Source organism: Oreochromis aureus, linkage group 20 (genome assembly GCF_013358895.1).
Source record: "Oreochromis aureus strain Israel breed Guangdong linkage group 20, ZZ_aureus, whole genome shotgun sequence".
NCBI lineage: Eukaryota > Metazoa > Chordata > Actinopteri > Cichliformes > Cichlidae > Oreochromis > Oreochromis aureus.
Window position 1 is genome coordinate 11,161,820 of NC_052961.1, and position 14,291 is coordinate 11,176,110.

Below are 14,291 nucleotides of genomic sequence, written 5' to 3' on the forward strand. Positions count from 1 at the left end.
GAGACGGGAGAACAACTGTTGCTTGACTTGTTTCACAATGCCAAGAGCACCTCTGTGATCTTTGCCTTGCTGACATCATATACAGTATTATTCTCAAGTTTACGTGTGGACTCATAGCTGTCAGAGCTGTGTGTTTATAACTACACAAATTTTAAGTAAAAATAGACCTGAAGTGTCTTGTCTATGTTCTTGATGCTATAGAGAGGGGATACAGATACAGACAGTAAATCAGCAAAACTGCGTCTCTTCCCCTGGTTCCCAGAGGTGACTGGCATGGTCAGCAGCCCTCCCTCTAGCCCCCTCCCACTCGTCCTCCCGCATCCTCTTGCCGTTTCTACCCTGCCTGCGAAGGAGGAGTGCGAGTGAGCAAGGAAGAGGCAGGGCACATCAGCTGTGGGAGTGGAACTCAGACGGCAGGCAAAGAATACAAACACACACATTGACATGCACACGCACACACATGCTCAGTCAGCGTAAGTGACACAAGTGCTGGCTCCATTCAGCACTGAGTAGACTGACTCACAGCTATCCATTAGCCAGCATGCCGCATAGAAAGAGGAGTTTCACTTTTGGAGCCTATGGGGGGTAAGAATGAAAATCCTATTGATTCCTAGATCAGTCATTCATGTCCACAGAGATGGCTATCATGTGTGACTGTATGTGTGCTTGTGTGTCTGTTTCTAGCACCTGCTTTGATGACTCTGCACATTCTGTGTCTGTATTGGTGCTTGCATGTCTGTGCTGCTGGTGCTCTGGAATCCTCTCATTTTATAAAAGCAAACAAAAAAAGCACCAAAACAGCTTTTGTCATAAATGTCCTGCTCATTAGTTTGATATCTTTACATTCCATCCGATACTAATGCTGTTGTTGTTTCGTGATCATTTATTAAGGTATTAGGGTAACTGTTCACAGTAATGGCGAGGTAAAATCAGGTGACAAAAGCGATAAGGTGACAAAATCAATATGTTACGGTTCAAGTTACTAATTCTATCTATTCCTGTGAATCCATGCTGTTGTAATTGTGCACTATGTTTTTTTTTTTTTTTTGTGTGAGATTTATTTTCATGTTCGCCTTTGATGTGACATTTTATTGTTTGTCTATGAGGAAAGAAATATGTGCAGTACACTTGAGTGTTTGTCACTGGGCGCTTATGTCCGCAGTGTATTTATTTGGCCCACTTGAGCTTTTACAGGACACTGGGCAGTAGAGTCAGCCAAGAATGTTTTTAGTGGTCAAAGAGCGGGTGCCCCAGTGCAACTGCATGCCTGACGGTGAAAGCGTTGTGTGTGTGTGTGTGTGTGTGTGTGTGTGCATGTGCGTTTTTTGCGTGTGTTTTGAGTGTCTTCAAGAAAGTAGAAAACTAGCTGGGACAGTTGCTGCTAGGCTGAGCAATGTATCAATTTTAGCGAGTGGCTGCAATGACAACATCAGCATGTTTGGCTGTTGGCCATTCAGAGGAGGTATGTTTTCAGGGCCTTATCTCGGCCTCCAAGAGCCCCAAGGACTGCAGTCTCCAGGTGTCCTATACTTTGTAGCTTAGCACTGCTTTTTGCTGAATTTGAATGTTCAGTGAGTTGCAAATAAGCTGTGATTTTCCTCTAAGTGAGCTGTTACTAGTGGAAGGGCCAAACGTGTTGATCCACACAACACAACAACCATATCATATTACCAGTTGTAAATATTTAAACTAGCTGTAGTTTTGTTTGGTTTTTGTTTTTTTTCTTCAGTTTCAGGTACAAGATAGCTGACCTGTGATGTGGGGAGGTTAGCCAGATTTGCAGTGTATTTGTCAAAGCAACAAGTTAGTTTCATTTAAATTTTCACACAAATTTTAATTTTAATGTTAGAAAACAATCCTCATAAAGCAGAAATCTCATGTTTTTTGTTTTTTTTAGGTCTGTTTTGCGTTTATGCATCACAGTCTGCTGCTGCTGCTGTTTAGAGCTGTTTTTACCAACTGTCAAGTATCACGAGTGTGTTCAGTAATGAGCATATTAAGATTTGACACACCCCAGTGAGAAGATAATGGGGTAGAAAAGCAGCACAGAAGTGAAGATTGTGCTTAGTCTTTTCACTCAGTTTTTCATTTTCAAAAGAGAAAAAAATTAAAAGAGGAACAGATACCTTTTGGTTTAAATATTTGGTCCCACAACTCTCCCAACTTCTTTTATGAAATTTGGGCAAGAGACTAAAACCTAATGTAATATAACAAAACCTCATATAGGAGTAAAATCGCAAATTCTATTCTATATATTTCATTAAGTGTTAAAGCATAATGATAGCCCTGCCCACTCCATTAGAGGACGTCTACCTGTTCCCTAATTAGTGCATCTCTTGTTATTTTCAGTTAATAGCTAGTGTAGTTGGAGGGTTTTTTGAGGGAGCGCACAGCTGGTCAGATAAACCTATAAAGATGTGAAATGTCTATATATCATTCTACATGTGTACAAAATAAAACACTACAAAGTCAAACCCTTTACACCAGGGGTCCCCAATCCCAGTCCACCAGGTTTTAGATGTGTCCTTGATCCATCGCAGCGTATTTAAATGGATAAATTACCTTCTCAACATGTCTTGAAGTTCTCCAGAGGCCTGGTAATGAACTAATCATGTGATTCAGGTGTGTTGACCCAGGGTGAGATCTAAAACCTGCAGGGACACCGGCCCTCGCAGACTGGGATTGGGGACCCCTGCTTTACACTAACCTTTTGCTGTAAGGAGTTCTGGTTCTTAACAAGCAGGCTGATGTGTTTGTTACACTCATTCAGTGGAGCATTGATTGAAGGCAGTGAAAAACATAGATCTGCTCTTGGAATAAAGCGAAGCGTGTGCTTTTTCTGGTTAGCGTTGTCTTCGAATGCACTGGCATTTCAATAGGTCAGCGTGATTGCTAACATTAGGGAGTAATCTGTAAGACACTCTGATCCCTGCATCCCGTCAGCATTCACTTAGGGGATCGCGATCCCTCAGTTTTCAGCAGATTATTCTTTCTTTGACACAGCATGCTTATAATTTTTTTTTAAATGGCGGGGCCACTTAATTTAGGTGTGATTCTTTACCTTTGGTAGGTTATGGCACCCACTTTCTTTCTCTAAATTTCTTTTACTGAATACAGAAAATACCAGACTTTTACATCCTTTAATGTGAGTTTTTGGAAGTATTTCTTAGTGCTGTTACACACAGGACATATGTTATAAGTTACATATACATATGTTTCTGTGTGTCTCACGGAGATAACTTGTGGATTAAACACAGAGCCGTGACTTGTTAAATGAACTGAATGCTCTCCCAATAAACCCATTGACAATAGCTTTAGGCAGCCTAAACAATGATGCTGTATGTTGAAGTGTCCCACTGAAAGACTGGAAGAATACTTCTCAATCCTGTTCAAAACCAGCTGAGTGGAAAGACGAGCACTGTTTTGAAATCTGAGCAGACCTCAGTTGCAGTACATATTCTCTGGTCAGCTGATTTGAAACTGTTCAAGTAAACAAGCCCACATACAGTTTGGAAAAAATGTTCTTTCACAGTGTGAGATAAAATACTTCACAATAACAGCACAATTAGCAATCAGTTCTAGTTCAGCAGTTGAAGCTGGAGCTGGCATTGTCAAAGAATCTACCATAACCTTCAAGCATATTGTTATTGAAGTGGTCTGAGAGGGAAGTAGACACCTGCACCTCATCTGGGGGTGCAGTCTTTAGTTCTTAGAAGATCTAGTCTGTGAGTGAAAATGTTGAGCAGCCATGTCTTTTCTAAAAACAACAGGTAAACACTGTAAAGTAGTATAAAGACTATCAATGCAGATGTGGCGACACATCTTTAACCTACTAAAGTTTTTTTCAGACCTGTGAAAACAAAACACAGCACTGACCATTAGACTATGAATCATGTGCTGACCTCCTCGCTCATCTCGGGGGGGCGGGGGAGGTACAGGAGGAGGGCTGACACTGTTAACCTTCTTCTTTTAAAAACTTGGCTTCTCTTCCTGTTGCACCTTTAAGATAAAAAGGGTTTATTTTAATGAAAGTAGCTGTTTTTCATACTTTGTGCTTCTTGAAAGAAAAAAACAGTGTCTTTTGTCTCTGATTTTCGATGATCAATTGTCTAAAGCATGTCATTTCAATTTTAACCGTGAACAATGAGAAGACAATGTAGAGGAGCTGATTTTGTTTGACAAAAGCAAATATTTGCATGAAAAAGATGATTACACTGCAAGGCAGAGCTACTTGAGAGCAGGAGGCCATTCAAGTACCGAAAGGGCAGTGGCAAAACAAATAGGAGCTGCAAGGCAACCAGAGGGCTCTTCAGTGCCTATGTTCTCATATCACCTTGCATATTTACTCTGACATTCTCATTCACATCCACAATGACGAGCCATCTGCGGAGAACAACTGGGAGGGAAGAGACTGACAGAAGCAGTGTTAATTATCTAATGTTCACAACATTACCACCAAACTTCAACTTATTAAAAGACCAAGTTCAAACAGGTATGCTGCTGCAATCGTTTTTAAACACATCTCCTACAGAGCACTGTTTTTGACTGATAAACGTGTATGGTACTATAAGATACACCTAACTAGAGACAAAAAACCTCTGAACAGCAGTAAAAGAGTCCTTTTCACTGCGACTATGTTTAGATTTTAAAGTTTTTTTCAAATGTCACCACTTCTTTATGCACCGCTTTGCTTTCATTTCTTTGTTCTTTCTCCTATTTTTGTGAGAAAATGCAAATGTTTTCAGTTTGATGTAACTGATATACCCATGTCATCATTTCCTTTAGTTTCAGTGTATGGGGAGTTTCTCCTATAAAAAGGTTTTGGTGTCTCTATAAACTCCTACACATCAGGAGTTGACCATCCAAACTTGGCACACAGGGGCATCTTAGCCCCTGTCTATCTATATCAGATATTATGACATCCTCATGTTGCCTAACAACCACCTGCAAATGGGCTAAAATGACCCATGTGTACCGTTGATGCACCATTTTCATTTCACAAAAATGACATCTGATTCATATCCTTAAAACTTGGATTATACGTCATATATTATGACACCATTATGTTGCCTGACAACCACCTTGCAACATACTAAAATAACATTTATATAGTGGAAAAGGACCCAAAAGGGTTAATTTTGTATGTTTAAAAAAAACCCTGTAACATCAGGCATGTATTGGTCGATTAAAGAAACGACTGGAAACGACCTCACTTTTCTGTAAATCATGTTAAATCTGAACCTAAAGGTTATCTGAAGTACATGCAGGGCTAAGAGTGTTGACCAAATTCGATTGTTGTGATTTTGGCATAGATAATTATGCTCTCTAATCAGTACAACTACTCCAACATGATGCAACTAAAATATAACAGACAAACATAGAACACCACACTACAACTACATTAAATTAAAGATAACTGAACAAGTCTGCTATACTTGACTTGTAAATAAAAGGCTTGTCATGTGTTTTGTTTGTGTGGTAGATGTGCTAAATATTTCACTACCAATGTGTCTGTTTTCACATACACTGTATCTAACTGTACTGTAGCTAAATGGGGACATTCAGCCACTTTGCGCTGATTAACGTGGGCTGAGATACAGCACAGTGTCTAGATCTGGTCACGTTCAGCATTGTTTGACAGTGTTTCTCATCACTACCCTAGCTGTTGTGCATCTCACTGAGTATATTTTTGAGTCCACTTCATATCCTGAAGGATAATGAATCGCTAAATTTAGAGTTGGATATAAGAATACTGTATGTCCTTGTGTAGGTTTTAAGGGCAGAAAGACCTTATTCAGAATAAAGTGAATAGGCTCACATTCTGCATTCATCCAGTCATCTACGTTTCTTTAGTTTTGGTGGATAAATAGTGGCATGTTGCTTAAGTGGAACACACTTTGCTACAGACTGAAATCTCTCCAAAACTTTTTGATGGATTTTCACAAAGTTTTGAACAGACGTTTGTGTTATTTATGAAGCCTTTGGTAAGCCCCCAGCTTTTTATTTTTTATCTTGGCAATAAAGGACTGAAATGAAATTTTCTACACCCTCAGGATGAATAGTATTTATGTTAGCATCAGCTGATGGCAGTTGACCTCAATACCGGCCCTAATCAGCCGATTGCTCATCTGACACCCTTCCAACTGGTAAATCTCATATAGAGTGCGCTATTTAAGTTGCTTTAGAGTCCTTCCAGTTGCTGCACTTTAATAGTAACTCTCCAGCTGCTCTCCCTGCTTCAGGCCCCTCATGTTTGCAGATGGCCGTGTAGCCAGGTGTAATCTCCTCTCTGAAATAATGTTAATCGAATATAGCCTTAGTTATATTCACTGACTGCATCTAAAAGGGCATCTGAAAAGTGAAACAGAAGTGCTGTAAACATGTATTCTTTCCAGTGGCCTGAAGAGGCTGATTTTTCTAGATACATAAGAAATCTCCTTATGTAAAAGTCTATGGGATAATAAACCCTTAGCTCACTAAGCTCTGTCCTTTCAATTGCAAGATTCATTAATACACCTTGGTTTTAGCTTTGTACATCACTATGGTCCCTGTTAGAATCACAAATAGCAAGACTTTCTTTAAAAAAGCAAGTTTTGGGGGGGTTTTTTGCTACCACATGAGCAAACAGTAGCCCTGGGTTTCTTAGTGACACCCACCCCTGACTAATCACTTTGGGTTTCAAAGTATCAAGAGTGCAACTGTCAAACAGCAGCACATTAATCACAGTGGATATCAACCCTTTAGTACACTCTGTCGTTATACTCAGTATTTACTGCAACTAATCAAATGTTACCCTGCAATCACGTTAACAAGGTGTAGTCTTTATTCAACAGATAATAGGTTAAGATGGTTAAGATTTGTGACCTTTTCACTTCTGTTTTAATTGGAGAATATTCAGCGAATACTGTCAAAGGACTTTAGTTATTCCCAACTCCTGCAGGGTGAACTGGGCGTAACACTGCCCATGACTCCATTAGAATTTACTGCAGCCAAAGGGAATTAGAATAATTTCTGTGTAAGCTGGAATCACTGGGATCATGTTTTTTTAGCATTAGTAGAAGCAAAATCTGTTCCTACAAATGACTCTTGTTTAAAATGTGCCTTTTAAGGTACTGACTAACAGCACTGGCCTTATTCTTTATCATTATGCGTTCATTCCCTAAGAACATTAATCCCAGGGCTATTTTCCAGTTTCTCTTCTATCAGTATGTTGTTGGGGGGTTTTTTCTACTGGTGACAACTACTGTTGGGATGTTTATGATTGACCACTATCTCGATTATGTTAAATTTACAGTGCATCTCATATTTAAGATATAGAATTAAAATTGGAAGAACATGTTAATGCAGCAGATTTGTAGCTGAACAACAAACTTCTTTGCTTTAAGCTGGATTTCCTCCAGTCTAACTCCTGAGCCTTGTCTGCTGACCTACTTGCCACCAGCAGTGTTGCTGACTTTTATATACATACATACGCCACTGGCTTAAGTTAATTCTTTGTGAAGAAGTGAAGTAAATGTTTAAAAGTTTAGCCGGAGATGAGAAGAAACTGCAAGCTGTAGTTAAACTCAGATTAAGTTGAATTAACCAATTGTTGAGTGTGACAGCCGCTGACACAGTGATGACCTCAGGTTTCTGAGACCCGCCTTGAGACTCCTTCATCCCTCCTTGATGTTTGTTTCCATGGTAACCCATTTGTGTGTATGATACCTAGCTGAAAGCATACAGGAAACATTAAAAAAATATATTTGCTTGTATTTGGCTCTGACCTCCTGAGCTTTAATTCCTGTCTGTGCTGTGATGGGCTGTGAAATTCACTAGTTAATCTCTCTCTCTCTCTCTCTCTCTTTTTTTTTTTTTTTTTAGAAAATCAAATCAAAACAAGGCTATCCACAGTCTTTACACAGTGAGATTTGAATGTGCAAAATATGACTCATGACACAAAAATGCATTAGCACAGGCATATTTATTATAGTCCACTTTTGTCCTCTCTAACCGTGACAGAATATTCTTTGTTTTGCTGTTACGGCAGGGATTTTTTCACCACTGAAGGGTGTCCTGTCCGGTGCATCTTTACTTTATTTTATTTAGAGGCAGTCTTGTACAATTAATAGAAATGTGATTTTCAATAGAGATATACCGTATGCATAACAAATAGTAGCATTTTGGATTGCTATGAGTGTAATAATGTTAGTATGTTCAGTCAGTTGGAGACTTAAGAAGATCAGATTCAGTTTTTCTTGTTTCCTGTCTAAACCCCAACAGCTCAGAGTCTTTGGTGTAAAGCAAAATCCCTACAGAATGTATCCCATCATATTCTTTCCAGCACAGGACAGCAAACAACACGTTAATTTCATAATCAGTAGGTTTGACGTGTCTGTCGTTCCGCTGTCCTGGTTCGTCTGTAGGAGGTCTAAGCTGCTGGGTGCCATGTTTTGTGGTCGAGCTAAAGTGAAGTTTGATTTTCAAATGTTCTGTATTTGTTTTGGACTCCCTGGTTCTGAGCCTTTTTCCAATAATTTCGACACACCCTGGTTGATTTCATTTTATGGGAATTCCATGAAACCTGAGAACCTGGGTGAGCAGCACAGGATGAGGTTGAGGAAAATGTTATTCTTAGTGATGCAGCACATACAAAAACTAGCCGCTTCACAAAAGCACAGCTGATGGCTCATAAGTCCTATTCTTCTCTCCTAAGGACCAGTATGAATTCCACTTAAGATGGAGCGCTGATTTATCTACAGACACGTGTCTGTTAGGCTCGGTGAAATCAGCACTGGTGGTAGATTTGAGATAAAATGGCACCACAAATTCCATCTGGGTGCCATTATCTGTCACTTGAAGGCCTGGGGCTGAAAATGATGAGTGATCTTCTGCACTGAGGGGAGGAATCAGGCGAGAACCTACTGTAACAATACAAGTCTGTTGATTCGTGACTCCACAGTGCAATGAACAAACAAACCCCCCCAGGGCTTGTTTCCTCTCAGTAAGGCAGTTTTCTAAGAAGGAGGAAGCTTTAGGCTTTCATTTAGTTTTTGAGAACTTCTCATAAACAAAAGAAGAAGTACTATTTTTTTCAAACCCTTGGTCCTTAAGTTACCTCATTGGGGATTTTTTTTTGATAATCAATAAAATGAAGAGACCTTTTTATATGAATGGAAACTGGACTTCCTTCCCCAGAATGATTTCTGAGCTGTATGCTCATGATTTTTGGCCTATGACTCTTAGTATGACATGTTTAATCAGTCTTTTCCCTTTTTACAAGACTTAAATATCTCAAACTGATAGATTGTCATACATTTTTATATAGACATTTATGGTTCTCACCACCAGGTTGACATTTTTTTACTGTTAGTGCAACATGTCTATATGCTGCTGAATGGTTATGATACTGTATTGAGCCATTCATGTTTTCCTAAATATGAATAATAAAACTAGTATTATGTATGCATTTATCTAGTAATATAACTATTTAACTAATATAGCACATGTAATGAGTTTGACTTTACAGTGCCACCATCTGGTCAAAATTTGTATATTTTTAATGCTATTCAACAATATCTGCTACAGCTCTAATATTCTCCTCACCTTCAGCTGAAGTTTGTAGTTAGTGTTAAATGCTAAGTAGCAACCTGAGGCATTATACATTATAAGAGCAAACATGGTAAAAATGCTAAAAATGCCCATCTACAGCTTTACAAGGGTAGCTACTGTGGCATGGTCGTTTTCTGTGTGCTTTTCTGTTTTTCAGAGAGCAAGAGTCACTTTCCAGAATTGCTCGCTCCTCCGGGTGTTGCTGTGCCATGCACACTAATCATCTCCACGGAAGGATGAGTAAGAGTTCTAAACCATGGTGGCCTTATTGGCAGATACAGAGTGCGAGCAGGCAGAGACCCAGCTTGGGGTTTCGGGATGTCTCCTTTCTATGTCATGAGAGACTCAGTCAGCAAGGAGGGGGAAAATCAATCCCATTATTGGCTCATTTGTAATTTGCACCGTCAGGTGGTGTATCATCTTTGGCACTGATCAGGAAAGCATGTAAGATAACATATTATATAAAAAAAGGGATTCTTTCTTACTCTTTTCTAACCACACAAGAGGAATATCTGCAGCTTACTCACCAGAACCAAATATTCACCTTTTAGAAACTAAACTTAAACGCTGCAGCCCGAGAAAAGCTGTAGTTTTTTGTTTGTGATCTTTTCAGATTACAAGTAGAGTAGAAGTAATTGGTCCTATTTGTGTGTGTCTTGTGATTAAAATCTTGCCACATGGCCTTGATTATCATGATGAATATCTTTCTGTCTGATGAGCAGAGCAAGCCCAGTTTGTTATTAATTGCACATTAGGATTTTATTTCTGCTGCACGCACAGTGCCATCTTTTGGCAAAAACGGGTTTCTACAGTCTCATCCCCGGAGTTCCCAACCCTGCGTCATCTGGTTATTGTTTCCAGTGATTACTCCTGCTTAAATCTGTTTATCCAGAGTATGTAAGGACAGATGATAGTTTATTCTGGAGTGACAATGTGCACTGAGCCTGAAAGCGTCGATTTAAACTGAAACATGATTCACTTTGTCCCAGAAAACACCAGACTAATAATCATTCCTTCATTCTGGGAAAAGATGCTTTAACAGATGGCAGGAGTTATTTCAGGGTAACCCAGCTTGATGCATAATCAACCTCTTTCACTTCATTGAACTTTTTTTTAAAGTGCACTTTAAGTTAATCTGAGTAAACTTGCAGGAAGGCAAATGACTGGAAACAACATGTACCTGTTACTATGTATTATATTCCTGTTTGTTTTTAGACTTTCGAGTAATTATTTGATATAAAGCTTTAAAATATATCAAATGTACTTGTTTTTAGGAAATGCCGACATAAGCACATTAAATTACACATATTTAATTGGGACTGTAACAGCTGCTGTTTGTTTTTGTTTTTCAGAGTGGACAAGACATTCTCCAAGGCCAGGAGCTTATGGTACGTGTTCCTTCTGTAATAAATGACATTCCTTTAGTGTCAATAAGCAAACACTTAAAGTTTGAAATCTTAAAGCTTTCTTCTGTTGATGATGAATGTCAGTGACTCACACCAGCTTTGTAATTTTTAAATGTGCGAATCAATGCAGTGAGTAGAGTTAAGCAAGATGAATGAGCCTGTAAAAGTTAGAGCAGATGGGCAGCAGCGGGGAAACAGATATCCAGTCCGCCCTGCCATCTCTGCAGTGCTGGCAAGGTTGGAGTGCTGCTGCGAGTGGCACATGGATAGAGGCAGGGATCTGAGCATGCACACCTCCTGCCACTGCAGATACACGACACCATTTCTGAAAGCTTTTAGGTGTGGTGGCATGAGTGTCTGGCCCTCATCCCCCTCTGTCTGAATGCAGCACATTAAACAGTGCTCCACCATAGTATCATCCTGCCTTCCCTCTGGAATACAAATACAGGAGGATATCTTTTACCAGCCAGGCCTGCATTACTCAGCAGTGGCTGAGCTTGTTTGCACAGGCTGTCGTCCGGCCATCAGCTGCTGCTGCCTGAGACAGAATGATTGCACCTCTTTGTAAAGAAGAAGAGTAAACTCCGGACCAAAATAAAGATGAAGAGGAGGATCTAAAACAGGACACAAAAGCAGCACAGAAGATAAAAGACTTCTGGGCGTGAAGAGGAGGAAGGAGGGGGAAGGAACTGACTGGATGAGGTGACGCTGCAAGTAGAAAATGTGGGGCCTGCATTAGAAAGCCACGATAATACAAGTTCATCAGTCATACTCGTTTTTTGGCAATCACAATCTTCTTCAAATCGGGGAATAATTCAGCACTGCTTGATAAATTCGGTGCAGTGTTTAAAGCTACTTTACATTAACATCGCTGGTTATACCCAGCAGGGCAGATCATCTTTTATCAGCAAAATTGGCGTTGCCTGGATAAAGCAACTGTGAAAGTGCCATCAGACAATCTTGTTTTGAAATCAACAAGCATTGACAGTTCATGCATCCAACTATATGTTGGACATGGCTGGAAATCTGAACTGTAAACTGTAAAAAATCTGGCAGCAAAACTTTAACAGAACTCAGCAAAATGCCGTGCTCACCTTTCCGAATCGGAAGGCCAAGAAAACTCTGGTGAGTTTCTGATTGACTTGACTTTAGATAATGCTGATAAGAACTGCATGATTCCCCAGCCGTTTGGGAAACAGATTTTAATATACATACACAGGATCATCCTTATTATCCTTCTGTTGTATTCATACTGTTTACAATATAGATCCAATGATTAGGTAGAATATTCTGTGATTCATGACAGGAGAACTGACCTGATGCAATTAATATCACGAAGCCTTAAGATGAAGTCCTTCCACACTTGCTACTGATTAAATCTTAAATGATCATCTTTCATCTGGTCATTGTGGGTCATACACAATAAACTCATGATCCTCAAACCCAGTTTCCACACTCTGCGGGGGAGGCTTGTAATTGGTGATAATCCTGCCTTGCTAAGCTCCCTCGATGGGACGCAATGGGAGAGAAGGGTTAGTGTGGATAATGGTTATACTGAGATGTTGTATAAGAGTATCTCTCCTCTCTCGACTGAGCACATATGAACATACATCCAAGTAAAAAGTGCACTCTGCTGTCCTGTCCCTGGAGCAGCATGGATTATTGTAGCAGGCTGTGGGTTGTATAACTCACTGCCCATTCTTTAAAACAAACCACAGATCCCACTCTCTCATCCATGCTTCAGCTCACCTGACCTTCATGCTGGACAGGTCTGCACTTTTGAACCACCCTTAGGTGCCACTTTTGATGGCAAGAAAAAAAAATCAGGCTAGAAAGCAATGGTCTTTGCTTGAAATGTGGAAAGAAACAAAAAGAGTCTTTTATCCTTGCCCATTAAACAAGTCTTTAAGTGCATTGTTAGTCTTCTCTTAGATTAATAAGCTTTTCACACTCATCAACTATAGGACAGCGTTTTATCTGCATTCTCTATAAATCTGAATTTAACATGAACATGAAAGGGATAAAATTACATTTACATATTTTTGCTCTGCCTTGCAGTGCCATTTATTCATATAGATTGTTTCAGTGTGAGAGATATTAGCCATAAAGATGTCGGCCTTCTCTGAATATAGTAAAACTAAATGGCATTTCCCTTCCCTCCCTTATAGTGCACCAAGACAACCGAATACAGAATAAAAAAAAACAACTCAGCAGCCATGTCTCATGACCTAGTTCCTAAAAAACATCTATAAACCTTGTTGTAAGCAGTTCCATGTAGGAACTATTTTCTCTATCCTGTACTACACCTGCCAGCTGTATCAGTGTGCAAATTTACATGTGGTGAGAGGCTCGTGGTAGTTATAGTGTGACGGGATGTAAACAGTCTCAGATAAATTATAATGTAGTTCAGGAGACAGAAACTAGTGCCTACATGAGACTATTTGCAACAAGGTTTAAAGATGATTTTGAGTTGTAAAACTATTTTTATAAAATATAACATTTTATAAAAAGGGGCAACTCAATCTAAAACAATCTAGATCAATAGATAGCATCAAATAAAGATGGGAAAAATGTATACATTTGATTTCAAGCTGCCCTCTTGAAATGTATAAGATGATTTTTTTCAGCATATGAAACATGATATGCAACTTGCAGAAGTTTCATTCTCAAGCTTGAGGATTTTTATATAATAGAGAATAATTTAATGCTCGGTATTTTTTGACCTGTTTGTTGAAGTTAGTTTGTAAGCAAACAATATTAGAGTTAAATTATCATTTAAATATGAGTATTTCATATGCATATTTGGCAAAATGATGGAGCCTTGTTGTGTGTTTGTTGTCTTTTGGTTCCCTTACTGATAGCCCTCTGGTGGCCAAAGTTAGTACTGCACAGTTTTGGCACTTAATTAATGAGCCCATAAGTCAGGTAAACAAGTGTACTTGATGGGCATCTGTGCATGTTTTCCCCCAAGGTGATCAAATCTGCTTTTCACTGTTTTACTCATTTCTTCCTTTTTGCTGAATGACCTTGCTACATATTACCAAATGTGTGACGTGAATTCCTATTCTATTTTTATGATGCTTTCTAAATCCTAGGCCTATTTCAACCCTGCTGTCTTTTGGTGGGGGGGGGTTAGCCTATAAACAGTTAAGAGGTGTCATTGTAAACACTCCTCTGTTTGTGTACACTGATTTCCCAAGAGATGTCGCTATTCATCATCGTCTGACTGTCTCCCCTGCACATGCGCTCACTGCTGCATTGTGAAAACAGTCTCGCTGTCAGCTTGCTTGTGCA

At 39.4% G+C, this 14,291-nt stretch overlaps 1 protein-coding gene across 6 annotated transcripts in view; it reads left to right on the plus strand.

Moving 5' to 3' along the window:
- The first annotated feature begins 425 nt into the window (after positions 1-425).
- The window catches only part of LOC116319520 (rap1 GTPase-activating protein 1), a 42,825-nt gene continuing 28,959 nt past the window's right edge, over positions 426-14,291 (plus strand). For 5 of the 6 annotated variants that reach the window (XM_031738885.2, XM_031738888.2, XM_031738889.2 and 2 more), the window contains exons 1-2: positions 426-585; positions 10,944-10,979. In XM_031738885.2, coding sequence (XP_031594745.1) covers positions 542-585; positions 10,944-10,979 — 80 coding nt within the window. In that variant the 5' untranslated portion in view covers positions 426-541. Of the gene's footprint in view, positions 586-10,943; positions 10,980-11,956; positions 12,123-14,291 lie in introns of those variants that run through there. The other variant, XM_031738886.2, reaches the window with a different exon arrangement.